This window comes from Stegodyphus dumicola, chromosome 5 (genome assembly GCF_044657685.1).
Source record: "Stegodyphus dumicola isolate Sdum_Otavi_A_Nest chromosome 5, ASM4465768v1".
In the NCBI taxonomy this organism is placed as follows: Eukaryota; Metazoa; Arthropoda; class Arachnida; order Araneae; family Eresidae; genus Stegodyphus; species Stegodyphus dumicola.
The window spans coordinates 46,154,493-46,181,578 of NC_140772.1; the positions used below are offsets into that span (position 1 = coordinate 46,154,493).

A 27,086-nucleotide genomic window follows, 5' to 3' on the forward strand; every position below is an offset into this window, starting at 1 on the left:
GCTTCTTGCACCACTGTAAACGGTGATGCCGATGGCCAACTTTCAAAGGGATGCAGCGTTCAGAACGGCAGGCGCATAAGCCACTTTTGCGAAGGTGTTTGGGCACAGTAAACCATGACAATTGTCGCCCGTTGCTGTTCACAGTTGTTGAGCTGTGGCGCTTGCTGACTTATTTCGGACTCTTTTCGTCTGCAAGACTATATATCGGTTATTTGCTGCAGTTGTTTACCTGGGACGGCCACCACCAACCTTTCTAATAGCTGTACCTATGGTATGGAAGGCTTTTCTAAACGCGCGAAACGCAACTTTGTTGATTCCGAACTCTTCAGCTATACTGGTCACACTTCGCCCATACTCCAGATTTTCAATCATTCTTCCACGTGTGAAGTCATCCAGATTATTTCTTATAGCCAATATTTCACGAAAGAACTCTTTGTACTTGCAGCGAATGTCTTTAATTGCATCTCCATCCTTCCTTTTATGGCAATCTCGAGTTGAGCGCGCCGACCGTACGCGTTTTGCGTACGTTCACGTAGCCTGTGACCTTTTTTTCTTGACATTTGCATACGCATGACCTTTCTACTGAATTGTGTGTTCATCGTACTGAACGCAAGAACCCCTTTTCTACAATTTCATGGCTATCTGATTAAAATTTACATTGTTGCTTAAGTTTTGCACACCAATGTACTTGGCGTTAGCAAGACAATTTGCATAAACAAGTTAAAGCATTTAATTATGGCCGGAAGTAGAAAATAAGAAGTGATAGTACAGTTTTAAAATAAAATAAACGTTAGTAAAACTTAGGATCCTTACAAAGCAACTTCAGAATATTGTTTCAAAATCTCGTAAGGGCCTTAAAACAAAAATTTTCTGACGTTAGGATATTGAAATTCCTCATACACTACTAAAGCACCAGGTTTAGAATTACTTGCTCTAAAATGGGTATCATATCTTTACTTGTTTATATTATGGTAATAATCAGACATTTTGTGAGCAATTTTCCAAGTTTCAATTTTTCATTACAGATCTTAATTTTCGATTAATGGATCATATGGTAATTTTTCATGCATTAAATAAGATGGTGGGTATTTTTTACAGATGTGGTATATTATTGTATTTTTCAGTAACCTGAGATAACAGTTTTGTTCATGCAATATTACCCGGATAAGGATTTAATTACAGTTTTGTTCATGCAATATTACTTTGATTAGAATTTAATCTGCATCTCAATCTAGTTATAATAGTATTATTAGCTCTTTCTAGTTTTCTATTAGTTTATGATCTATCAGCTGTGATTAAAAATTGTGTAACCTCATGGTTTTTCAAAAAAAAAGCTTAAATTTTGAAGCAATAAAAGCAGCATTCCTATCACTTAAAATTTTCTTTAGGAACTGAATTTTAAAAATTAGCCTTAAACAATTTATGTAAGTGTCAATAGTTAAACTTTTAGAAGGAGATGCCCATATCTAAGGAGTAGCAATCCGTAATATTGTGAATATACTTTTTAGTAGGATCACAATAATTTAAATCAACAACAGTATCAATAGATCACAATTCAAAAACCTGACTTACAGTTGGTGGTGGTTTCATTAAACCAAGTTTCTTTTCTTTATTTTTCTCATTAAACTAACATAATTCATAATGTTTACAATAATTTCTGATATAATTTCTAATATTTTGGACTATTCTTGTCCTATAATATTGAGGAGATAACATATTTAACATTGAGGATACACCAGTATGACAAATTCAGTATGAGCTTTTACAAGTAATTTAGAGCGAAGGGATTCGATATTACAATTTTATACGATCCTTATTTTGTTATAGTTAACACACTATTAGTTTCTTAAACTTAGGGTAAAAAACATTATCTAAATTTTGATGATCTTCACTTTCTTTTAATGATAATAAATATGTTTTCACATAGAAATGTTGACAAATAAGGTTCCTAGTTAACATATCAGCTTCAACATTAGTAGAACTTTTCTTATATTTTATATCAAAATCATTATTAGCACAGAAGAGGAAAGTAAGAATTTATGCTAATGCTTTAAAGTAAATATGATACTACAGTTCCAGAGAATACACGTAACTTCAAGTAAAAACAATAACGCAATACTTAGGCAGTTAAATTTTACGCGAAAAAAACCTCTTGTAATAACTACTAAATAATTTAATCTACAAAAACACGTTGGAAATAAGAAAAGACTAAAAAAAAAATTTTTTTTTAACCTAAAAAACATCAATTTTGTTCGCAAACAATCAAAAACATTTTAAAGATAAAAAAAATAATATACAAAGAATGGAATAAATGTTCAATTAGCCCAATTCGAGGTTTCACACAGACTTATCAAGGGAAAAGCATGAGAAAACGTTTCGTCAAACGAAACAATTGAGACTTAAAGCGGTAATTCCTTGATAAAATTATTTAATTAAAAAATCTTATCTATAGCATCTATTTATTTATTTGTATATTAGTCCAAATTGGCTTTGCCCCTGAGGGACTATTGTTTTCGTTTTGTGATTTTGCGTCGAATCACTCTGAATGCCCGTTTCAGTTTTCAAGCTGTTGCCACCAAATATTATCGCCCTGTATTATATTTAAAGAAATTAAATAATAAGGAATCTGCATAAATGTATATATGTTTCTCGCAATGTGATAAAACAACGGTATCTAGAGCCATCAAATTTTGAATGACGTAATCCTATTGCGAATATGGACATCTGGAAGCCCAAATTTGAAACTTGGAATTTGTTTTATTATCGATTTCCTATTTTGTAAAACTTGAACGAATTCTTGATTAACAGACTCAAAGATTTCAAAGCGAGCAATGACAATGTTGTGCAGAGAAAACATTTTTATCTCCAGCGCGTGAGACTGCGTATCGAAAATTCTAAAGATATGCTCAATTTAAAATTATTTTGCGTTATTGCTCTTGAAATGAATTTTATGGTGCTGAATGATGAACTGAAATTTTAAGTGCGAAGAACATGATATTTAATAAATAAAGGTAACATACAAAATGTTAAAAAAACGCCCCTTTCGGCTTAATTTAAAATCTGAAACTTTTCAGATTTTATTTTTTATTTTGTATTTTTTAAAATATAATTGAATGTTTAAGCGTTCAAAAAAAGTTCAAAAAAGCGAATTGATTTTATACAAGAAACGGAAGACTTTAAAATAACTTCCGAGCACCCCTTTAACCATTGGTGAATTAATGCATCAATTAGTTAATGCGAATTTTCTCAACAGTTAGATATGTTTTTATTTGGATAAAGCTCAGTGTTCTCATTTAATTATATATTTAATTAAGAATAATTAAATGAATGTGCGTGTTTCTGGTAAGGAAAGTGGCATGAATATTCTAATATGGCATAAAATAGAAAGTATTGATAGTATTTCGTTTGTATTTTTTGTAACTTTAGTCATTTTAGAACATTTCTATATCACTTTTTGTATACTTTCTAGAACGTGTGATTGGTGAACATGTGAACGTATTTGTCAAAATCTCAACACTGATTGTGTTATTCTATTTTATAATCTTTGCAAGCTTTGCAGAAATAATTTGTATCAAAAACATAACTGTGACCAAAAGAATAAATTTCTTAACTAATGAGTCTTTTTTTTGTTTTGTTTGTTTGTTTCATTAGAGTCGAATTTCTTTCAAGAGACTAGCAGATTTCCTTCTTTGTGAAGAGATTCAATCAAATGTCGTAGGAAATGAAACTGTTAAGGGTATGTATTCATATTATTTACTACAAGACAAACTTAAACTAAAAATATTGCACTGATCAGTAAAAAAAAAAAAAAACTGCAATTTTCTCTCTGTGAATCTCTGTGTGTGATTGTTATTTAAAATATCCTAAAAATAAAACAACGATGTACACGACATGATTTCACACGTTTTTAGTAATAATAATTCAAATAATAGCATTGATAATTATTTTACGTTTTTACCTATAAATGTTTTATTATGCATAATGCTTTAATCTTCTGAAAAATATTTTTAAGAATTTCTGTATAAGCTGGAGATTATAATGGCCCAGTGGATCAAACCCAGTACAATTATCATTTCATCTAGGATGCTCACGAAGAATTTTTCATCCGCTCTCTAATACAATGAAAAATTACTTAACGTTTCTGAGCATTTTTGTTTTCATTTTTACGTCGAATTAAAGAGAAAGTCATAAATTACAAGCAATAACTGTCATCCTCCGTAAGTGCTTAATGCCTTTGTAACAGTTCAGATATCAACCATTTCGACTTACCAACTGTATAATAAAGATATCGGTAATATTGATTGGAGAACTTATAATCCTTTAAAAGGTAATCATATTCAAGAGCAAACCTAGTTAGATTTAAACAGCAGTTTATAAATAATTAAAAAATAACTATTTATAGATATGAGAAACAAACTACATCAATTTTAACTTAAGAATTGGCAAAATTCAAATTTAGAGTAACATTTGATTTACAGGAAATTTCTACGTATCTATCTTAAGAGAATATTTTTGTTTCTTTACGAGGAGGAACTGCATTAGAATCTCTAGAAATTTATAGGATTTTAATGCAAATCGACAAACAATTTAAGCTTGAATTTTTGCCTATTCTAATCTCTATGCGTTCCCTGACCGGCTGTAAACTTCTTCTTTGGTAAAATTAATGTTTTCTATCCTGATGCATTTGCCTGAGTTAAAAGCGCTGCAAAATTGTGTTTGTTTTTCAAAATTACTTCATTTTTCGATTTTAAGATTTACGGTCATCTGCTGTAGAGGAATCTAAATATGAGATTAAGACTTATTTATGAATACGTTCCTAAATAATAGTTAAGTCGATGTTCAAATTACCATATCGCTTTAGATTTACTTTGAAAATTGAGTTCAAAAGTTCGTGAAAATGGAGGCGAAGACTATTATTTTTCTACTGGTAGTTACGTACAGACACATATATAAGTGTCAGAAGTGCAAATATACAAAATGTTTAATTATTTATTAATTCTCGTTAGTGCACTTTGGGCGTACAGTACTGTCAGTAGTTTTCGGAAAGAAATGCCAATGTTTAGACTATAAAAAAATAATTTTGTACATCTTTTTTTCTACAGTGTAAATGGAAGACGATGACCTCGAGCTCGCTTCGAAAATTCCATATATTTTTGAATCATTTCAGTTTTATAACGAATATAACATGGCAGATAGAATATTTATTTTCATGTTCTTTAAATTTATAAGTGATCCCATTTGCTGAGCACGAAAAATATCTTACATGTAATACCATAGGATAACGTGAAACATTAATTGTTCTTTTCGATGCAACAAGCAGGCCTATAATCAAATTCCAAAACGTGTCTTACAAAAAGCTATGAAGTTTCCAGAATTAAAATGAAACACTGTGGTTAAGTTTTTTTTAATCTACATTTTCTGCATACGTATTTCTTCTTTTTGCTTATTCTTGCAATAAAAAGAGAGAATAGTGATTCATTAAGACTTACACTTTTCCACTGTTAACTGACATCTACTACCTGCAATGTTTGCACCACTGATCTGACATTATGAGCTTATGGGAATCATAGAATGTGTGAGTCAACTCGAATGTGATTCACTCTGCGCTCAGAGTTTTGATTAAAATGAGTTGAAATAGCCTCTCGTGCAAATTTTCATACCATGTGCGGCAGTGACCTACATTTATCTACTACATTGCTATAACGCTTCATTCACAGTGCTATAACTACAGTGCTATAAGTTCTTCTGCGATTAGAAGCCTTTTCCTCTACCATTACATTACATTTCACTAAACACAATTTCTTTTATGACTTCCATTTCTACCACAACCGTAGAATACGATTTCACCTGCTCGAATTACAGATACACCAGCCATTCTAGCCTTAACAAGGATAAAGATTCATTCGAAATCGCCGATGTCTTCATTTCATTTCTTTCTAACATGAAGAAAACGATGGTATTTATTTTCCATCATTCATTAGGGCGAATAAGATTGTGAGAGCACATTTAAATGAAAATTACAGTTGATATTTATGATAAGATTATAATTGCTTACAACGTGCCTCAATAGCTTGGTATTTTCTACCTCTTTGCGTCCATTAATTGTACTTGTTTGCATTTGTGTTACAAGGGAAAAGCCTTAAAACAGTCAATTAAATTTCAAAGACAAAAATTTTAAGGTTTAAATCGCTATGTTTTCTGATTAAAAGAGAAACATAAATAAATATCTTACGCTTTGTCTGGTGGGACCTACTGCTTTCAGATCGTCGAAGTTGTTAATCTAAATGTCAAAAATTCCCACAAGATGTGAAATAAATAATATGCAAATTCGAAATTCGGGCTTTAAGTGCTCAGGTTAGAATGAATTACTGTGTGTATACAAAATTTGGTGACTGTAGTTTGGCGTATAGTAGGAAAACAGTGACGAAAATCTGACGCCTTTTTTCCCCAATGCGAGAAATATACATGCGTTCATACATATATGCATAAATACAGATTCTTCGTTATTTAAGAAATGAGATTTAAACCTTCACACTTGGAAATTTCATTATTTTAATTTCCTAGTAAACTTACTCTTTTCATTAAATTATTTTAATCTCAATTAATTATGTGAATAGAGTGAAGCAGACTGCTGCAAATTATACTGTACAGAGTGACACGTTCTGAAGCTACTTCTGGACTATTATTTTTTTCACGTGTCAAAGTTGCATTGCGTGTTACCTTTGGCACGTCATCCTGAACTCTTTCCATCGCTTGGCACGGAGAATTATCACGTGCATCCTTGATGAAAGAGTCAATTACTGTAGGCTTCACCGCGGAAAATGGAAGGAGGTAAAGATGCGACAGAACTGCGACTAGTATTAAAGGGAAATAGACAGAACTAATCATTCTATTGTTCTCTCGTTCCCTAGGCAACGCCGTAGAGATCGATGACGGTAGCTTCAGCTGGACGAATGGGGAGCCGCCTTTCCTGCGTGACGTCACACTCTCCGTGGCTCGCGGAAGTCTGCTGGCTGTGGTGGGGCGCGTGGGTGCTGGAAAAAGTGCCCTCTTCTCCTCTATCCTTGGGGAGATGCACGCCACAGGTGGCGCTGTGCGTGTCATGAAGGTAAATAGACAAAATATCCTTTCACGAGAAAATTATCATTTCATAAAATTTTCACATTAGCCAAGCTACTAAACTAAGTTTAATGTGGTATGACTTTTTCTTTCTAGAAAAATTAGTATTATTTAATTGGAAGAGAAACACGCCAATATAAAATGAAATATTAATCAGAAATGCAAATTTAGATTGTTTTAGATTTTGAATAAAGCTCTGTCTATTTCAAGAGCTTTTGGACATTTAACCCTTTGCGGCACAGTGTGTCACGCACAGAAAACTTGAATTTATAGGTTACTATAGGTTACTCTGAACCTTCTTGATTTATAGTACATGGCAGCTCAACACAAACCAGTCCATATATTTTAGCCATGTTTACTGTTTTAAGACCCTCATTTTTCAAAGAAATCTTCCCCCCCCCCTTTTTTTTTTTTTTTTTTTAGGGTATAAAAGGAATTGTTTGAAAGAAACTGAAAATTAAATTTATGTGCTCATATATTAAACACTAGGCAATTTAGGGAAAGAAAAGAAGCACTTAAGCACTATAGTCTTTTAATACTACTAAAATAGTTTAAGAAAATATAATCCAACTCCATTGCATTTCTGCGTATATATGTTACCGTGAAAGACCGAAATTGGAGAATGTCGACTTTCACTGGAGAATATCAACATTCACCAAATATGTCGGTAAAAGACCGAATATTTCACTACATTCTTGTATATTCGGACCCTCACCGGTGTATGTCGACAATCACAGATATGCTCTGGTGAAAGTCGAAAAGAGAGGTCATAAAGTGCCATAATAGTTTAAGTTGTTGCAATAAATAAGATTTGAATCACATAATTAAGTTTTTTATTACTGTTATTTTATTTTCTCATTTAGAACGTACTGTGTAATTAAGTAAGTTTTTAACTTCTATTATTTTCCTTTCTCATTTTGAATGTATTGTGTGTTTTAGGTTCTCATGTTCTTAAGTTCTTATTTCAAGTCTCAAGTGCGTTTATTCGCGACTAAATGACGGAGAAGATAATATAATATTGTTATATGTTCAACATTCACCATTAGTACATGGTGAATGTCGACATTGACCGGTGTAAGTCAGAAATAAGAGTATTTGGAAAATATTTCGGACATACACCAAGAGACTATGTGAATGTTGACATTCACCGGTGAAAGTCGACATTCTCCAGATTTCGGTGTTTCACTGTAACATATACAAGATTAATTGCAGTATTAGCATATATATAAATAATGTATTTAAATTTGAGAGGCGATAGAAAACAATGAATAATATGCTTTTTACTGTAAAATGAATTAATCGCAAGTTAAGCAGTGGAACGCGGTGGTTTTCATTTCCTCAACACAAGCCATTTTTGGTCACCCAAAAACAGATGATGATGTTCGCCTTAAGTCACTTATGATGGTGCTATGAACCATAAACCTGTTGACTTGACAATAAATATCCTGTGGACCACGATATCTCTAGCGCAATGAAAATAAGGTCATTGAAATCGAGTTATAATTAATCACTGAAACCTGAAATACTTAAGTCTGGAGCTAAACATCCCTTTGAGGGAATGACGGAAGACAAGGCAAAAGACTGAGATAAACCAAAAGCTGGTTGAGAAAACTGCGTTGCCACTAAGATAAAAAAATCCTCATTTGAAAAACAAAGATATAAGAAGCACGTGCAAGAAAACTACATTAAAATGCAAATACAAAAAATAAAATGAATTGAAAAAGAATAAGAACGATACAAGTGAAAATCACGAATTTGTTCGTGGGCTTGCAACCACCCCATAGCTTTGCGTTCTTAAAGACGCCGCGTGACCTCATATTGTGCAACCATTTATTCTATGATAAAAAGGGTTTGTTTTGAGATGCTGTTTCACTAGTTATTGTGGCAGGAGTTTTGAAACACGTTGCATGTAAGCAGCAAAATCATTTTTAGTGCTTATCCTATGCATTACTCTAAACACTAAGTGAGAAGAATTACTTTTGCTATGCAGTTACTCTCCATAGTTGATTCTTTAATGAAACCCGTCTGTTTCAGTTGCTTTAATCTATATTGACTGCAGTTCCTCTGGCTAGCTTTCTGGGATACTGGGAAATATTGCAATATTTTCAATGAAATGACGGTTAGCCATTGTAATTTCGGTAATGTAGTATCAATGGGTTGATGTTACGATAGGAAAGATATCTAATAGGCACTTTGCAAATCCCTTACAGTATTTGTAAATAAAATCGTTCACAATGTGTGCCTGATTAAAATATGTTACATAAATTATTTGTGAAATTTATTTTAATTTATTTATTTTTACTAAATTAACCTAACACACCACCTGTTGATTTTAGGCGTTATTCTTAGCTAATCCTGATTGAAAATATCTGACTTCGAATCTTAATTTTGATCAGAATCTTGATCAGAATCTTAATGGTTTATTTAACAACAAAAACTTTCAAAGGTGAAAACTTAACATCCAAAGTAAACATAACATCTTAGGTGTAGACTCTTCTTGTGAAGTTAAAATCCGAGGAAATGATCGCCCTTAACTGGCAGCTATTCAGCAACTAGGAAGAAGATCCCATCTTGCATAGATTCAAGAGCCACTTGGTTCTCCTGCCATAAATCGCTCTCAAAGTTACACTGGACTCTACTAAGCTATTGGTCTGCTGGAATTGAATTGGGCCGGACTGGACTGGAGACTGGAACCCATCCATTCGGCAGACATCTTCTCAATGCTCTTTTGGCAGTCTTGCTTCGCTGTGAACCAACCGAATTGAACTGCCCTTCTTCACCTTTTATCAATGGCGGTGGCGTTACTATAGCAAGTCATGCAAATATTTAACACCACTGTGAATGTTAGTAGGCTGATATGTGAAGGGTGCATAGCACCGAAAAAGTATGGAAAACCTATGTCTGTACAAAACAAAATAAAACATTCCCCCTCCCCGGAAGCTCTGTTTTTCCTTTCTTGCCTAAATTTATTAATAAAGTTTCCTCTTCTTTTCTGAAAACTACATCATTATTAACAGCGTTCTGGTTACTCAAACTGGTTAGCCAGGTAAGTTTTTATATTAACCAGTTATGGAAAAAGTCCAGGAAATCTAGTCATACCATTTTACAACGATCTTAGCCATGAAGAATTTGATCTAATACGCTGATCTTTGTCTCAACAATAATGTATATTTCTTACACAAATTGTTTTCTAAGCCACTGATTTATATATGTATGCATGAAGAAACTTAATATGAAGCTAAAATTAAAAACAAAATTTGTTTACCTGTTAATTTTTAAATTGTATTATCTTGTATATTTTTTTCGCTTTCGCATTTTTATTTATCGAATTTGTACTATTATGAATACTTATTTTAATTCTGATTTGTTTAGATATTGTGTTAAACCTCTTATACACGGTTGCAATTATGAATATTTTTGAGGAATTACCTTGCTTTGACTCCAATTTACTTTTAACTTTAAATGCTTTAAGTTTATGCCTATATATATATATGTGTGTGTGCCTATATATAGTTTTTAGTTTTATGCCTATATATATATATATATATATATAGTTTTTTTTTAACCTGCAGATTCAGGGGATAGAAAATATGGTACACTTGCGGAAGAAGATTGCTTGATCCTTTCTGAAAAAGAATATATTTTCATACAATTAGAAAAAGCACAAGTTTTTCTTAGTGCCAAATGAATGTTATAGTTATTTATTGTTTCCTAAACAAGCTCACTTTGTTTAATTAGCTATCTTTACGCAATAAGCTCACTTAGAAGATTCAATGGGTGCACAGATGGTTTTCAATTTTCAGAAAGGCATTTACAGTATGTAATCATTTATATTCTTTGAAGTCAATAGCAAAAAAAAAAAAAAAAAAATCAACCATTTATATCATTTAGTTTTAGCTTGAAATCTAAACAAAAGGCAATTCACCTGCTAACTAAAAATAATGGATTTCTGAAAATAGGTTTCTTTACTTTTATCTGAAAACAAAGGTTTCTTTAATTTTAAGAATTTCTTAGATATAGCTTTCATTCACTGAATAAAGAACTGATAGTAAATGTGCTCTAAAATACTGCCACCGTCTTCCGGTTTCTTTACAATGTAGAGCCGATTCTCGATTAACCGGAAAAATAATTGGCACCATGTCCATAGTTAACTCAAAATCATGGTTAGTGAAAGGGCAGTTAAAAAAAAAAAAAAAAAAAGGAAAGAAGAGTAACCCGCGTCAAAATTAATAGAAAAATACTATTGAAAACTAGCTCGAATTTTCAAGCAGCTTAATATGGAAAATAAGTTCATTTTGGTTACGTAAATCAATATTCAAAGCAAAATGAACAAAAGAATATAAGGAATATAAAGGAAGAATAAACATCATTAGAGGTGAAAACAAAAAGTTATAAATTGGATAAAAGAAAAAAAATATTCGGAACTTGAACAATATCTTTGAGTTAAAACTCAAATACAAAGTTTTTTCAAAGTCTTTTTTGTATGCGTCCTAGAAAAATTTAACAAATAAAAGAAAAAAAAAGGTTGTCATTACTTATTCTCAAGCTTTAGTCCGCTTGAAAACATTTTTGTAGTTCGTTTATTTTTAGTAAAATTTAAAGTAAATTATTTAGTGATTGATTCAACGTATTAGAATCACTTGAAATACATGTCAATCCGAAAATTTAATATTTAGTATTCATTACCTTTATGTAATATTCAATACGTTTGAATTAGAAAGTGTAACCAAAAGAAATTTCTTGCAAGTCCCACCCGTAAGGTTTCATACAGAAATAAATGTAAATTGGAATTTTTTCCTTTCCGTCATTATTATTACCATTTATGTATGTTTTATTAAACATTTAGTGAATAAAATTTAAATTTAGCTAAACATAGTTGTTTCGTTAAAAAAAACTTTTTTATTTTGGTGAAAAAAAAAATTGGTCTGTCACCTGCTTTCAAATTTTTGCATTCAGCCTGCAACTGATTAAAAATGCAGGTAAATTGTTAATGATATTTTTCTGTTAATTATCTTAGCTATGTACTTCCTTCGGATTAACAATGATTTTGAGTTAACTGTTGGTGTTGTCTTCAATATTATCCTAAGCAATCAGGAATGAACTGTAGTAAATTATTACCATCGTTCCGCAATAAACAAATTGAATTTTTATCTTGCCTAGTTAATCTGATACCGGGTTAATCCAATCCTAGTTAATCGGAAGTTGACTATATTTTGATTCCCTGAAATAATGATACTAAAAAATATGTCAGAATCCCAGGGAAGAAAACGTTAGTCATAGCTAGAAGAAACATACTAAATGACTAAGATAGGATTTGAATTGCCTCTGAGGAATATAAAATATAAACCATAGAGAACATACACCCGTAAGCGGAAATACTTTAGCGCTTTGTTGAGCAGTAAGTATATTATTTGTGGCTTATTCTGAGGTTTCCTTTTTCAGGGAGCACGCCTTGCTTATGTACCCCAGCAGGCTTGGATACAAAACGCCACTGTGCGTCAGAACGTACTTTTTGTGCGACAGATGGAGAGAACTAAGTATGACGATGTGCTCGACAGGTGTTGCCTCAAAGCCGATCTCAAGGTCTTACCTGGAGGAGACCTCACCGAAATTGGGGAAAAGGTCTGTATTGATTTTTTTTCTTTTTCCTTTATTATATCTATTTTCTTCCTTTTTAAAAAATATTTACTCACATTCTGGTGGTCTACTTTTATGTAGAGCAAGAAACTAACTAAAAAACTGTAGGCAAAGAGTGCAAACAAAGAAAAGTTTAAAGTTCTTAAACAATCTCTGTCACGAACGTAAATATTAGTCTACATTTTTAGCAAAATTACCTTAAAATGTATTTTTAAAATTTTTAAATGAGACAAAAAAGATACGTTTTTTAAATTTTTTTCTTCTGAGTTATTAGAATGTGTAATCAATCCTCAGCTACTGTTGACAAACGGTGTTAGAATCCAGTGATTAAGGCAGATTCAGTGGCAGTTATGTTTTATATTAATAAGAATGAAAACTTAATTAACTGTTGTTGACAGGGAATCATAAATATCTCATAGTGGTGGTGTCTGCGCTCTAAAAAAGATCGTCATATGGTAGATGACACATATGATGTCTTTATTTATAAACTTTTAGTTTTCTGGCACTTTCACAACACGACGTACGCGTCACATAAAGACATTGAATGAAAATATATATTTAGCTGCTATTCTTCAATACCACAGCACTCATTGTGTATATCTTTTTATTTTCTGGTGGTTGTAAAAATAAAATGAGGGGCCAGAGGGCTTAAATCGATACTTCCTCCATACTTGTATCCTGACAAAGAAGAAACTAACTAAAAAACTCTAGTCCTCTCATTCCTGCAGTCCCTAGCGCATCTAATAAATGAAAAAAATACTTTAGCCTCATTCCTAACAAAATGTTTTGGAAAATCTGCATAGAATGGAATTTTTTTAGTTTAAAACTTTACTTAAAACATACCAATATACAAGCACATACATATCATATCAGCAATTTTTTGCTATCAACCAGATAGGGGCATATTTCCTCTGAGAAAATTTCGGAGCAAAGGTCCAGGCTGAGATTTCTCCGGAAGTGAGTAATCCATATCCAAGAAATGATAGAAATATTTTTTTTTCACGCTATCTATAGCAGACAGTTTTCTTATCCATTGATTCGAACAAATGTTTCGGAGTTAGTTTCATCGAATGTCCTAACCTTGTAGAATCTTTTAGAATTTTTCGGAGGAAAGAAACATGATAAACCAGCAATGCGCTCTTTGGGATTTAAAATCTGGATTTTCCTCGGCTAGCAGGACGTGCTTCCAGTTACACCACGAAGACAAGCGGTAGGGAGGAGAAAATACCGTATAACTTGAACTAAAACGTATAAGCCACCTCACCTGTTTACGCGTCAAACTTAATCTATTTTATTGTTGAATTCTTTAGCCAGATCAATATGTATGCGGTTGCATACACACTGATACCCTGAAATACACTTCTCAAAATAATTAAAAGATATTGTGAGTTGGATGTGAAGTAATCATATAATCGAAACTTTTTTAAATAAAAAATGATATAAAAGAGGTTAAAAAGGAAAATTATAACGTTTACAAAGTTGGGAATGTGCAAATTTTGCCTGTGACGTCAAAAACTACGCATTTTAAATATTTTAAATAAGGAATGAAAAACGACCTTCAGAATTCCTTGTGTAGGAGAACGACCTCCAGAATTCCTGTGTTGGAGGTGATTAAAATCAGTTGGCACGCGTTAAATATTTTGTAACAGTGAATACAATATTTCAGCAATATGATTTAGGTGCATCGGTAGCCTGGAATGCCATCGGTTGTTTAGACACGGATCAAACGTAATCCGGGTTAATCTTTGGATTATGGTAACTTGGCGATTTGTTGGCGAAAATTTGGCGACCAAACCTTCTACAGCAACCTGTTTTGTTTGGACGCCATTTCGTTTTCACAAAGTAAAGTCTTTTTTTTTTTTTTTTTTTTTTTTTTTTTTTTTCACTCAACATTTCCAACATTTTTTTCCAACAATCTGCTAGCCGAATTACGCTTATGCTAGAACTTTTATGGAACAAAAGTTAATCATGACGAAGATTAGGTGCGAAATTGGGACTAAGTGCAGAATCGCCCACTGCTTGCCGCGTTTTTACGAATTGCACATACACGGTATCATCCATGTACACGTCTACCTATTTTCACTTAAAAAAACATCCCAGAATTGCACAAAAATGGCATTGCGCACACTCTTGACTATATCCGTGTACACTGCTAAAGTCCTAGCTAGTAACATTTATCGCCTTACCAAAATGTCGCCAAACTACCTGTTACCATATTCCAAAGATTAGCCGTAATCCGTTATAGTGGAAGCGTTAGGAGTTTCTCAAAGTGCCACTTTCAGACTATTGAATCGGTTTTGGGAAACTGAAAATGTTTGCCGAAGATCAGGACGAGTTCGTACGCCTGCAATAACACAAAATGAGGAGCGGTATTTAAAACTAACGGCCAGAAAAAATTGCACTATGAACGCCACTTTCATACAACAATACCTTCAGATGGCTACTGGTACCAAAATTTTGACTCAAGCTGTTCGAAATCGACTATACCATGTGAGTTTGTATGCTCTGTAACGTTGCGCGCCTCCAACTTGCACGCAACCAAGAGGTGACTGTGAAAACTGGATAAAATACAGAGTCTTGTGAAGGGTTTAAGTCCCTTTTTATTCAACGTAAAAATTACAATTGCGTGCTCTTGACGCTCACAGACTGCGCCAACTCGGCGGTCAAATAAAAATAATAACCTGAAAAGAAACTAAAGACAAGACTCTAACTACGAGGCTCTCTAAAATAACTAACTCGCCGCGTTTTACAATACCGCTGCTAATTCAGCAGACTTGAAGCTCACTTGAACGATTAACACTACTTCCCGCCAAGCACATAGGCCGAAACGCGGGGTTCTTCAATTTCTCGCTAACTACCTCCGCGCTCGTGAAGTAAGAATATCACACACCGAACTTGTTTCCTTTCTATTTAAATCATAATACTTCCGCTGATAATTTGAATCCTTGCGCGTTCTACTAAAATTTACATATTCTGGCATTGGCAGTTCCAGGGGAAAGTAAGGCTTGACAGGAAAGATAGTTTAAACTTAAAATAAATGTTAGTTAAAATAAATATAAACCCTACATTTGCCGCTGCCAGAATTTGGAAAACTTGGAAGCAGGTCCTACAAACGACCTGTTGTAAGTTTCTCTAATTCTGAACTAAATGGCGAGAACCTCGTTTACACAAAAACATCTTATGTAACAAATTGTATACTAAAATTCTGTTGATCGTTATAAAGCTCTCTTCTTACGGCAACTTTTCCTGGACTTCATCAATCAATCTTGGTCTTTCCTTCCAGCATCTGGAAGGAATAAGTATCAGTATCTTTCTACATACATTATAATTTACACTTTCTTGACACAATAAATTTTTGTTTTTAACGATTCGTTTTTCTTAGTTATTGCTTACTTCACATTCATTCAATTTTTCAAGCATTAATTTAACTTTACCCTGGCTCTCCACCGTGTGTGGTGTCAAACGGGAATATTCGTGTTTTAGTCTTACAACACTTCCCCTAACCACCATGATTTGTTAGAATTCAACGACCAAATAGACACACCTTACTCGACATTCTACAACTTAATGAGCTACTTTAATATTCTTAAAAATTCAAATGTAGGTGGAGAACCCTACAAAACACATTCATTCTAACTTCCCCCTCATTCATCTTTAAACATGCAGGCTTTCGCTCTAAAGCATGATTTTATCTACAATTTAATACTTAAATTTTGACTTCATTGCTTTTAAGCATTCACTTTTAGCATCTACAATTTTATGCTTCTAGACCAAATTCTACTTTTACATAACATTCAAGTATTTGCGTACATTTACAAAATTTTTAATACATATGATTTTTACAATTTACCATAAAATGAATAAGAGAAAATAAATTTTTACTTTACTCAATCTTCGCCAAACTGGCGGCACTGAAACTAAAATTCTTATTAATACAAGAATACGAAGTTATTTTTATCTTCGGCCAAATTTTGGCTTTAACATAACAGAATTAGTCTTTCGACCAACAGAAAATGCTTGTTTTTAGCTTTTACACTTAAAGAAAATAATACTTTTGCCTTAGCTAAATAAAGTAAAACAAAACTAAGTCTCAACCGAGACATATTGACTTTCGTCAAAACATAGAACTTCGTACTTATGCATAACTTTTCGGAACAAAAGAGAAAAAAAATTATAGAAGGTTTTAACTTATCTTTGAGTTTTCGATGCTTGAAACTCCGTCATTCGTTTTTGGCAAAATTGGTCCCAAGTTAGAGGTTTCATGGATGTTAATCTTCTCCTTACTGCCCTCCGAGTGTCGTCCACATTACTTTTTCTTTTGCGTCCTCTACATGCTGGCCTCTTGGCGGAGTAATCGTCTGGTTGTTGGCATTTCCGTTTTTCCCTGGGACGGCTGGTCTTGACGTCCTCCGGTCTGGAGTCCTTCTTGAATTTCTTCTGTTCCTCGTATTTTTGTGCCTCCTGTTGCCGTTTCAGTTTCCGGAACGGCGGCCTTGCTGGCACCTGACTCTGTGGCCGTGTGCGCGTTCTCCTTGATGTGTAATTTCTCCTGCTATCCTTTGTAGGTGGTGTTTTTCTCTTTACCACGGTTTCTTTACCCGGTTCATCTGTATTCTTGTTTTTCTTAAACGCTGGAGTTTGAAAATTATTTTTTCTTTTTGATACCGACGTCCGGGTAGTAGAAGGGCTAGGTCTCTCTTCAGTTCTCTGTTTCTTGGGTGGTGGAATAGTTGTTATTGTCTCTGGACCTTCTACTTCGTTTAGACTTGAGTCCTGCAAGAAACTTTTAAGGATTTCAAAATCATTTGGATTATAGTATTTTTTCACCTGGTCGGGACTTGCTTTACAGATTTCCCCTCTCTCGTTCTTAAGATATAATACTACTCCTTTGATTTCCTGAATTACATAGGGGCCTTCAAACTTTGGAGCTAGCTTTGCCATAAAATTGTCTGGGGCACTTGATAAAGAAAATTTCCGCTTCACTACTTTATCCCCAACTTTAAAATCTGCTTCACGGCGTTTTCTATCGTAATATAGTTTCTGCCTATTTCTTGCCGTATCCGAGGTTTTAAGCGCCTGATCAATGAGCTTTTGCACATCTTTTTGTTTAAACTCCTGCTCTCTTTGTTGCACAAAGAATAATTTATCTAAAGGCGTAATTAACTTTCTGCCTAAAAATAATTCTGCTGGAGTTTTTCCCGTAGTATCATGATGTGCCGTTCTTAAAGCATAAGCTAATTCATTTATGTAGCCATCCCAGCGCTTGTGATGTGTGCTCACGTAACTGCGAATTATTTTTACTATGTTTTTATTAACTCTTTCTGCTATGTTAGCCTGTGGTCTATACGGAACCATTTTGATATGGCGTATGCCAAGTCCATTGCATATGTTTTCAAATATTTGACTAATGAATTGTTTTCCGTTATCACTAATGACTTTTATCGGTGCACCGTATTTTAAAATGTATCTGTGTAAGAATGCATCTGCGACTGTTTTGGCTGACGCGCGTTTAAGTGGAACAATTTCTGTCCATTTTGAAAAATGATCTACTATTACTAAAAGAAAACGATTTTTATTTAACTCGCTCTGGGGGAAGGGACCAAGAAGATCTATGCCTAAAATTTCATTCGGAAGTGTAGCGCGAATGCTATTTAAGTACCCGGCCGGGCTGTAATTAATATCATTTATTAACTGACATTGATTGCAGGACCTGACATACGCCGTTACTATTTTGTATAATTTCGGGAAATATACCGCCTCGCGTACCCTTTTTAAAGTCTTTCTGACCCCTAAATGGCCCGCTGTTTTTGCTTCGTGTAACTCCTTCAAAATGCTTAATCGAAGCGAGGCTGGGATGACTGGTTTATACTCAAGATTTTCGTTTGTTGTTTTCGTATAAAATAATAAATTATCTATTATTTCATAGTTTTTTGCTCTATTCCTTATCGCATCGATATCTGTGTGAACAAAGCTTTCGGGGTCTTTCAAATAAGCATAGATATTTCCAAATTTAGGATCAGCTTTCAGTTCAGTAATAACCGTATCTCTAGAATCTAAAATTTTTGCAGTCAGCACAGCGCATTTAAGTTCATTGCCTTCATCGTCCAGTTTTATACGAGAAAGTGCGTCAGCTACATTGTTTTCCTTACCCGGTTTATATTTTATTGTGATATTATATTCTTGGAGTTTTAAAGCCCATCTTATTAACCTGGGCGTTAGGTTTTTCCCCGAGTAAAGTCTACCAACAGCCGCATGATCCGAAAAGACTGTTACTGGCGATTTGCCGAAATAAACTCGAAATTTGTGTACAGCCATTAATACGGCTAATGTTTCTCTTTCTGTAGCTGTATAATTCCTTTGTGTCTGATTCAATGTTTTACTAAAAAATGCCAGAGGATGGTTATTTTGCATAAGAACCGCACCCACCGCATAGTTTGACGCATCTGCTGCAATTTCCAGGTTTTCGTCCCCCTCCGGGAATTTTAAAACAGGGGCATTAATGAGCGCTTCTTTTAATCTTTCAAATGCTGTGTTAGCTTCCGCTGTCCACGTAAATTTGCCCCTTTTTCTTTTGATTACTAAGAGTGGTTCAACAATATTAGCGAAATCTTTTATGAAAGATCGATAGTAAGAACATAACCCAAGGAAAGATGAAAGTTTCTTGGCGGTGTTGGGCGGTGGGAAATTCTTAATAGCTTTTATTTTTGAATCTTGCGTTTCTATACCCTTTTGCGAAATTTTATAACCGAGATATTTAAGTTCTTTAGTTGCGAACTTGCATTTTGAGGCGTTAATTGTAAGACCGGCCTCTTTTAATAATTTAAAAACTTGTTCTAGATCATTAATGTGTTGTTCCAACGTACTAGTCGTTATAATTATATCATCTAGATAAATTAAAGTTGATTTTCCTAGGACAGGCTTTAGAACAATGTCCATAGCTCTCTGGAATGTTGATGGGGCCCCACACAACCCAAAAGGCATGCGTAAAAATGCATAAGTGCCCGATTTTGTTATAAACGCGGTTTTATGTATATCTTCGGGTCTCATAGCTATTTGATAGTAGCCAGACGTTAAGTCCAAAGTAGACATATATCTTGTCGATTTGATCTGTCTAATGATCTCGTCTATAACCGGCAAAGGGTAAACTGGAAATTTGGTAATACTATTTAGTTTTCTGTAATCAATAGCAAACCTCCAAGCCCTTTTATCCGAAGGAGGAAACTCGTTCTTTTTCCTACATAGTACAACTGGACTCGCGTACTCACTATTTATGGGCGTTATTATTTTATTCTTTAACATCTCCTGAATATGTTCTTCGATGATTACGTCTTTTTGTTTGTCATACCGATAAGGTTTAGTCCTACAAGGTTTTTCAGCATTTAATTGAATCTTGTGCGTAACTATTTGGCAGTTTCCTGTTTTTCTGAAAATAAATGAGAAAAATTACTCACCACTTGCTGTATTGCTTTCCTTTCATGGTCATTCAGATGGCTAAGGTCCAATTGCGGTGTCTCCACAGGTTCCACCACCCTCTGGTCCATCTCCAACACCACGGAACTATCTTGAAAATTTAATTTGGCCCTCGCGGCCCTTAAAAACTCCATACCTAAAATAAGAGAATGTTGCAGATCTTTCACCACAAAAATTAATACTTTGAGACTTTCCTCTTTTACCTGTAAGTTTAATGATAATTTCCCGATGCAGTGACATGTTTTTCCTTGCGCCGCTATAATTTCCGTATTTTTGGTTTTAAATAATCGTACCCTATAAAAATTCTTTTTGAAGAAATTTTCATTCATAAAATTTCCTTCTGCTCCTGTATCGATGAGGGCTTCTACTGGTACATCGCCAACCAGGACTTGTATAATTGGTAGCTGTGAGTTTTTTACGATGACCGTGTTTAAATGTCTATTTGAGGGTTTTTTTAAAACTTCCGGGGTCTGGACCCTCCCTTTCACAGGCCCCTCTACTCGTTTAAAGCTTTCCTTTCAATCTGTGTCTTCTGGGTACGCGGATGTTTATTTTCAAATTTTCTTTTTGGGCCTTGACCTTCGAGTTTCGATGAGTTAGCTTGATAGTTCTTTCCCCCATAAGAGCGATTTCCATTTCTGGTTTCCTCATTTGAAGATTTCCTTCGGGTACTTTGAGAATATGTTTCCCCTCTCGCTTTTTCCGCTATTCTGCGATTTTGAAACTTCACCGCCAATTCGAAGAGTTCCTGCAATGTGCTTGGGTTTCTAATTTCAAAGTAGTCTTGAACAGCGGTTAACAATCTTGGTAATATTATTTCAATAATCTCCGCATCGGGTTTCTTCCCATACAGCATATCCGTTAGCTTAATTTTTCGTAGAATAAAGTCCGTCAATTCTGCTATATCCCGTTGATAGAAACTATATAGTTCGGCTTCCAGCCGTGCGCGATCTTTCACTATGGGGAAGGCCTTTACTAACGATTTTTTGAAATATTCAAATATATATGTCTGGCTTCCAAATTCCCCTAATAAAAATTTGCCTATATTTTCCCACCATAGCGCGGCCTGTCCTCTTAGTGCTGATGTGGCGATGGCAACTTTTTGTCTTTCAGGAACAGGGTAGAGCTGAAAGTGGTTTTCTAGAGCTTCTAGAAATACCGCCACCGAATTTTTTCCGTCGAAATGGACGTTTGGCTTGATTGACGCTCTCAAAGTCTGGACCAGGTATCCAAATCCTTCTAACTGGCTTGTCATTTCTTGGTGTTGTCCAGCGGCTTCCATCCAATTTTCGGCCATTTCAGTTCGATAAGTGTTCGGGCGCCAATGTAACGTTGCGCGCCTTCAACTTGCACGCATCCAAGAGGTGACTGTGAAAACTGGATAAAATACAGAGTCTTGTGAAGGGTTTAAGTCCCTTTTTATTCAACGTAAAAATTACAATTGCGTGCTCTTGACGCTCACAGACTGCGCCAACTCGGCGGTCAAATAAAAATAATAACCTGAAAAGAAACTAAAGACAAGACTCTAACTACGAGGCTCTCTAAAATAACTAACTCGCCGCGTTTTACAATACCGCTGCTAATTCAGCAGACTTGAAGCTCACTTGAACGATTAACACTAATTCCCGCCAAGCACATAGGCCGAAACGCGGGGTTCTTCAATTTCTCGCTAACTACCTCCGCGCTCGTGAAGTAAGAATATCACACACCGAACTTGTTTCCTTTCTATTTAAATCATAATACTTCCGCTGATAATTTGAATCCTTACGCGTTCTACTAAAATTTACATATTCTGGCATTGGCAGTTCCAGGGGAAAGTAAGGCTTGACAGGAAAGATAGTTTAAACTTAAAATAAATGTTAGTTAAAATAAATATAAACCCTACACCTCATAGACCTATGATTTGCATTTCTTTGAGTCTTGTTTCGGCAACGAATTAAGAGTCCTTTACTTCTTGAATATCTAATCTCCTGAATCGGAAGTGAATATTCTGCGGGTATTTGAGAAGATAATAAAGAACGAACTCCCGCTGAAGAAATCTGTAAAGTCATAAGTTATTTTTGATACTGAAGACATGAAAAATATGCAATGCCCTCACCCGGAACCTGGACCTCTCGAATACGCGCCGAGTGTGCTACCGTTACACCATGAAGGCAAGCAGAAATAAAGGAGAAAACACCTTCTAAATCTCTTTATACTTTATGCAGAAACTAAAAGGACGTGTTTAAAAGGCAATAATTTTGGCGGGGAAGATTTGCGTTTTTTCCTTTCTTCTAATGTGAACGGAACTTCTTCAGTGAGTGATTGTAGTTCTTAGTTCGTTGTGGCTGTAATAATTGCTTCCGAGTACGTGTTGTTACGGATAGAAGTATATGTAGCAAATGGATTCCTTAGATGATGGTGCTCTAAGTTCATTAAGTTCGATTTCTTGACTAGAAAATCAAATATCTCAGTTCTTTCACCTTACCTTCTTGACTAACTTTCACTTCTCTACGTTCCTTTAATGCATTTTCTTGGCCAGCTGTTGTTGCAACCTGTTCCGCAGTTGGTTCCTAATATCAAAGAAATACCCTCCTAGTACTGAGATATCGTGATTAGAGAGCTTGTGTCTACCTCTTTGCTTTTGTAAATAGTCAAGGATCTTATCAATATTTAGATTAACGTTTTGAACTCTAATATAGGTAGGTACTTCAGTGTATGTTGCCAAATAATTTGAGGAATGAATAGAGATCTCTTGATTATGCTCAAGTACATTCAGATCTGGAGATTGAGCTTGAGCAGAGGATTCTAAAGCTATGGATGTACTGGAGATGAAATTTTATGAATGCGTACCTAAATTATTAATACCAACAAGCAAACCCCTTTAATTTGTAAAATTCTTTAAGAAAATACTCTCGGAAGAATCTGTCACCTGTCATTCTGCGATGAATGCCATAAAAATGTCACAAGGACGAGTCTAGGGATAAAATATTGGCGGATAATATTGCAATAATTTCTATTTTGTGTTGTAATTATAGGAGATAAGTCATGTTTATAGTCACTTCAAAGCAAATTTAATTTACAGTGTGGTAAAAACGTTCTCTTTTTGTGACCGTTTTATAGGGGATGAAATAAGATTTTAATGACAAATTCAATTGTTATTTTATTTTAATATTTTAGAACTCAATATTTAATCTTTCAATTGTTATAGAATATTTCTGTAATCAATAAAAACCATTGTTGTAATGAAATTTAACATTACATATTAAGTAGTAATATTATTTTAAGAGGAGTAAAATTAGCTTAGCTTTAAGTTTAGTTGTACTACTACTAGCGTAATTTAATTTATCATAATTTAATACCTAACAAAATTATTTATTTAATACATGTGAATAATTTATGCATCTGATGTTTTGAAACTTTTGCTTAGGAATAACAACAACATATTCCATAAATTTAAATATGAAACATTAATATGAAAATTTAAATTAATAATTTAATATACTTAATACTGAAACCGGTGCTACTTTGGTAGACGGTTGCACGGATTTTTGGCGATTTACGTTGGCGCAATTGTTGGCGCGGTTTTTACAATCGTCAGCCATCTTGAAAAATGCTGTCCTTACGTATTTCACGCATAGTAACGTATTCGAAACTTTAAAAAAATAAATATCGTTAAAAATTTTTTGCAGAAAACGTTGTTTCTTAAGATGGCTGGCAAATGTAAATAAATACATTTACTAAGAGTATGAAATGCTAAAGTAAGGTTAAATTATTACTTTCATATAATAGAATAAAAACACCGCTATAAAAACATTGCGCCAACATTTTGTTGGAATAAAATATTATTTAAATTGAATATTGAATTAAAAACATTATACGAACGTTTAAAAGAATTAAAATTTTTCAATTACTTAAATTCAAATTCTTTAAAATAATTTTTATAGGATATAATTATTTAACATTAAAACATATGTGGCAATAAATATCTCAGGAATTTTTGAAAACAGTATATTAATTTTTTAATAAAAATTGAAGTATACAATTATAAAGTAAAAGAAAATTATGAACTTACATTTTTTTAAAGTATTTTACCTGTCATATATTGATAAGTACGACAAAAAAAAACTGTCTTCTAACGATCTTCATCTGTGATCCACATCTCTCACATTTCATTGAAGAAGCAATTAGCGAGGTTTCCTCCAAAAGTTTAAAATAAATTTCCTCTGACCCTTGTAACAATAAATAAATCTTTGATTAGGGAAGTCAGGTTGGCCAAAATAAGGCCTCAAACGGCAATTTTTTTATTCCGATGTAAATAATTCTTGGTAATTACCAATAACGAAACGGACACATCCATTATTCGCTTTGAAATCTGAGGAATTCGAAGAGATGAATAATAAAATTTTAAAATGGCGCGGTAATGCACAAATATTCAGTAACCAATCAGGGAGATAATTACATCACGCATAGAATTAAAATTATTTAAATAATCATTCATAATAAAATCATATTTAAAAAATGCAAGATTAAATTGTATTTTAATATTTAACAGCCATAAATAATGTTTAAAACATTAGATTAAATTTATAGACATTAAAGCAATAACTTTTAAAATAATGTGACGTCATTCATTACATCATTCACAACATAAAATTCCATAAAATATCATAAAAAATAATATTTTTATGATATTTTATGTAATATTATGAAAAAAAAAGAAATAAAAATAAAATTTTTATTTAAAAAAAATGCAAAATTAAATTCATTTTTATTATTTAGAAGTCATAAATAATATTTAAAACACGGAATTTATGCATAATAAAAGGCATTATTTTTTTAATAAAATGACAACAAAGTATCAGTTACCATAAATAACTTGTCCAGCAATGGGTTTACCATAAGTCGTATCGCTCGCCAAAAAAAAATCGCCAAAAAACCGCCAAAATCCGTGCAACCGTCTACCAAAGTAGCACCCTGAAACCTATATCTAAAGATAGACAATTTTTTATACTACAGGTTTATTCAAAAATTTATATAAGGTACCTAATTACATAAAGTGAAACCTAGTTTAAAAGCACATACCTAATTGTTAGTAATACAATCTGATTTTTGTAAAATTCAAATGCAGAACAGGAATGACAATAACTCGCAGGTCGACCAACGACTATGGAACTTGTTTTTATCGATAGTTCTTCTCAAGGGCAATCGAATGGTATCAAATTTATTCACTTGAAAACACGTCTTACGCACTTTAACTCTCTCAGTCTAGAAGCTCGAAAAAATGCCCTATCATACAACTTTATACAGCAGAAGGTATGGTCTACCTTGCCATAGAAAGACGTTTTATAAAGGGCTGATATTCCCTCGTAAGATGAATAATCTACTCATATTGTGTTCCAGGGTGTCAATTTGAGTGGTGGACAAAAGCAAAGAATAAGCATAGCAAGAGCCTTATATCAAGACGCTGATATTTACCTATTGGACGATCCACTGAGTGCTGTCGATTCACACGTCGGTGCCCACATTTTCAAACACGTCCTGGGTCCTCAAGGAGCATTAAGACACAAGGTAAGCATAATTCTGTTTATATCTGTAAGTAAATACAAAGATAAAACTCTCTGTCGTACTTGATTTTACAAGAAGGAGTAAAAATTGCAAAATACTTATTTAGCATATATTCAAAAGAGGAGACTAGTAACTGATACGTAAAATATAACAAGCTTTCGAATTAAAAGTTCGAAATATAACTATTATGACAGCAATGTGCTACTTCATTCCTTGTCATTTTTGCTTTTCACCTATGCAGTGTAAATAAAATTGCATTCTTCTGCATAAAATGGATTCTAAGACCAGATTTAAAAAAATCTGCGACTCTAAACACAGCTTGCCTACTAGCGCATTCAAAACTAGTAATCAAACATAATGGATATCCTTATGGTAATAACTATTCGATTGTTGCTCGAATCTCTCTTCCATCACGGCATAGGCTTCTTGAGCCGCACTGAAACTTTATCCTTTCAAGTAACTTGTGTGTTGAAGATGTATTGTCAGATGATTGATTTTTGATCATTGTTGATGGTAAAGAATTAGTGGCTCTGCCTGAAAGCATGCAGACGGAAATCATAAGAAATGCCGATGAGAAAACACATTCAGGAGTAAAATATATTAAGAAAAGCATTATTTTATCCCTAAAAGATAGAAAATAGAATCTATCATAGTAAACTGCGTTGTAGATAGAAAATATCATAGCAAATTGCATTCATTGTATTCGTGTGAATTATAAAAAGGGAAAGAAAGAAGGACTCGTATATCCATTGCATAAAGATGATGTGCATTTAGAAATATATCGTTTAGATTATCTCGGACCTTTGTGAGATCTAGTGTGTTTTGGAAGCATGAAATAGTAACTATATCTACTTAAAGTTTTCGTACTTGGCGACTTCTCGCACAGGCGTGAAGATGAAAACAACAGGGAAAGGGTGAAAAAGACCATTTTATCACAAACTGTATAACAGAAAGTACGGACTTATGTGCTTTCACAAAAACACCGATCACTTGCAGTGATAACTTAATTGATAACAATAAATTTAAAAGGTAGAGATGTAGTGCTTCGCTACACAATTCAACACACAATCTAACAAGCTGACTTAGAAACTTACACCGACGATATACTAACTAGCCGGCCAGCAAGGAGGTTAGAAGAGATCTCGTAGCTGGTTAGGAGTTAGGAGGCTAGTTAGGAGGCCAGCAAGGAGGTTAGAAGAGTGTGCTGACCACTACACCACGAAGGGATGTTAAGATGGCGGGAGATATACCTTATAACTGTCTAAAGGTATAGGCTCCTGTTCAGTTTTACTAACAGCTATTTTAATTTTTGA

The 27,086-nt window shown here is 33.7% G+C and overlaps 1 protein-coding gene across 2 annotated transcripts in view; it reads left to right on the forward strand.

The window, feature by feature from the left end:
- Positions 1–27,086, forward strand: part of LOC118182861 (multidrug resistance-associated protein 1-like) — a 158,332-nt gene that overhangs the window by 71,480 nt on the left and 59,766 nt on the right. For both annotated transcript variants that reach the window (XM_085816624.1, XM_085816625.1), the window contains 4 exons: positions 3,652–3,736; positions 6,912–7,108; positions 12,562–12,741; positions 25,609–25,776. In XM_085816624.1, coding sequence (XP_085672750.1) covers positions 3,652–3,736; positions 6,912–7,108; positions 12,562–12,741; positions 25,609–25,776 — 630 coding nt within the window. The remainder of the gene's footprint in view (positions 1–3,651; positions 3,737–6,911; positions 7,109–12,561; positions 12,742–25,608; positions 25,777–27,086) is intronic.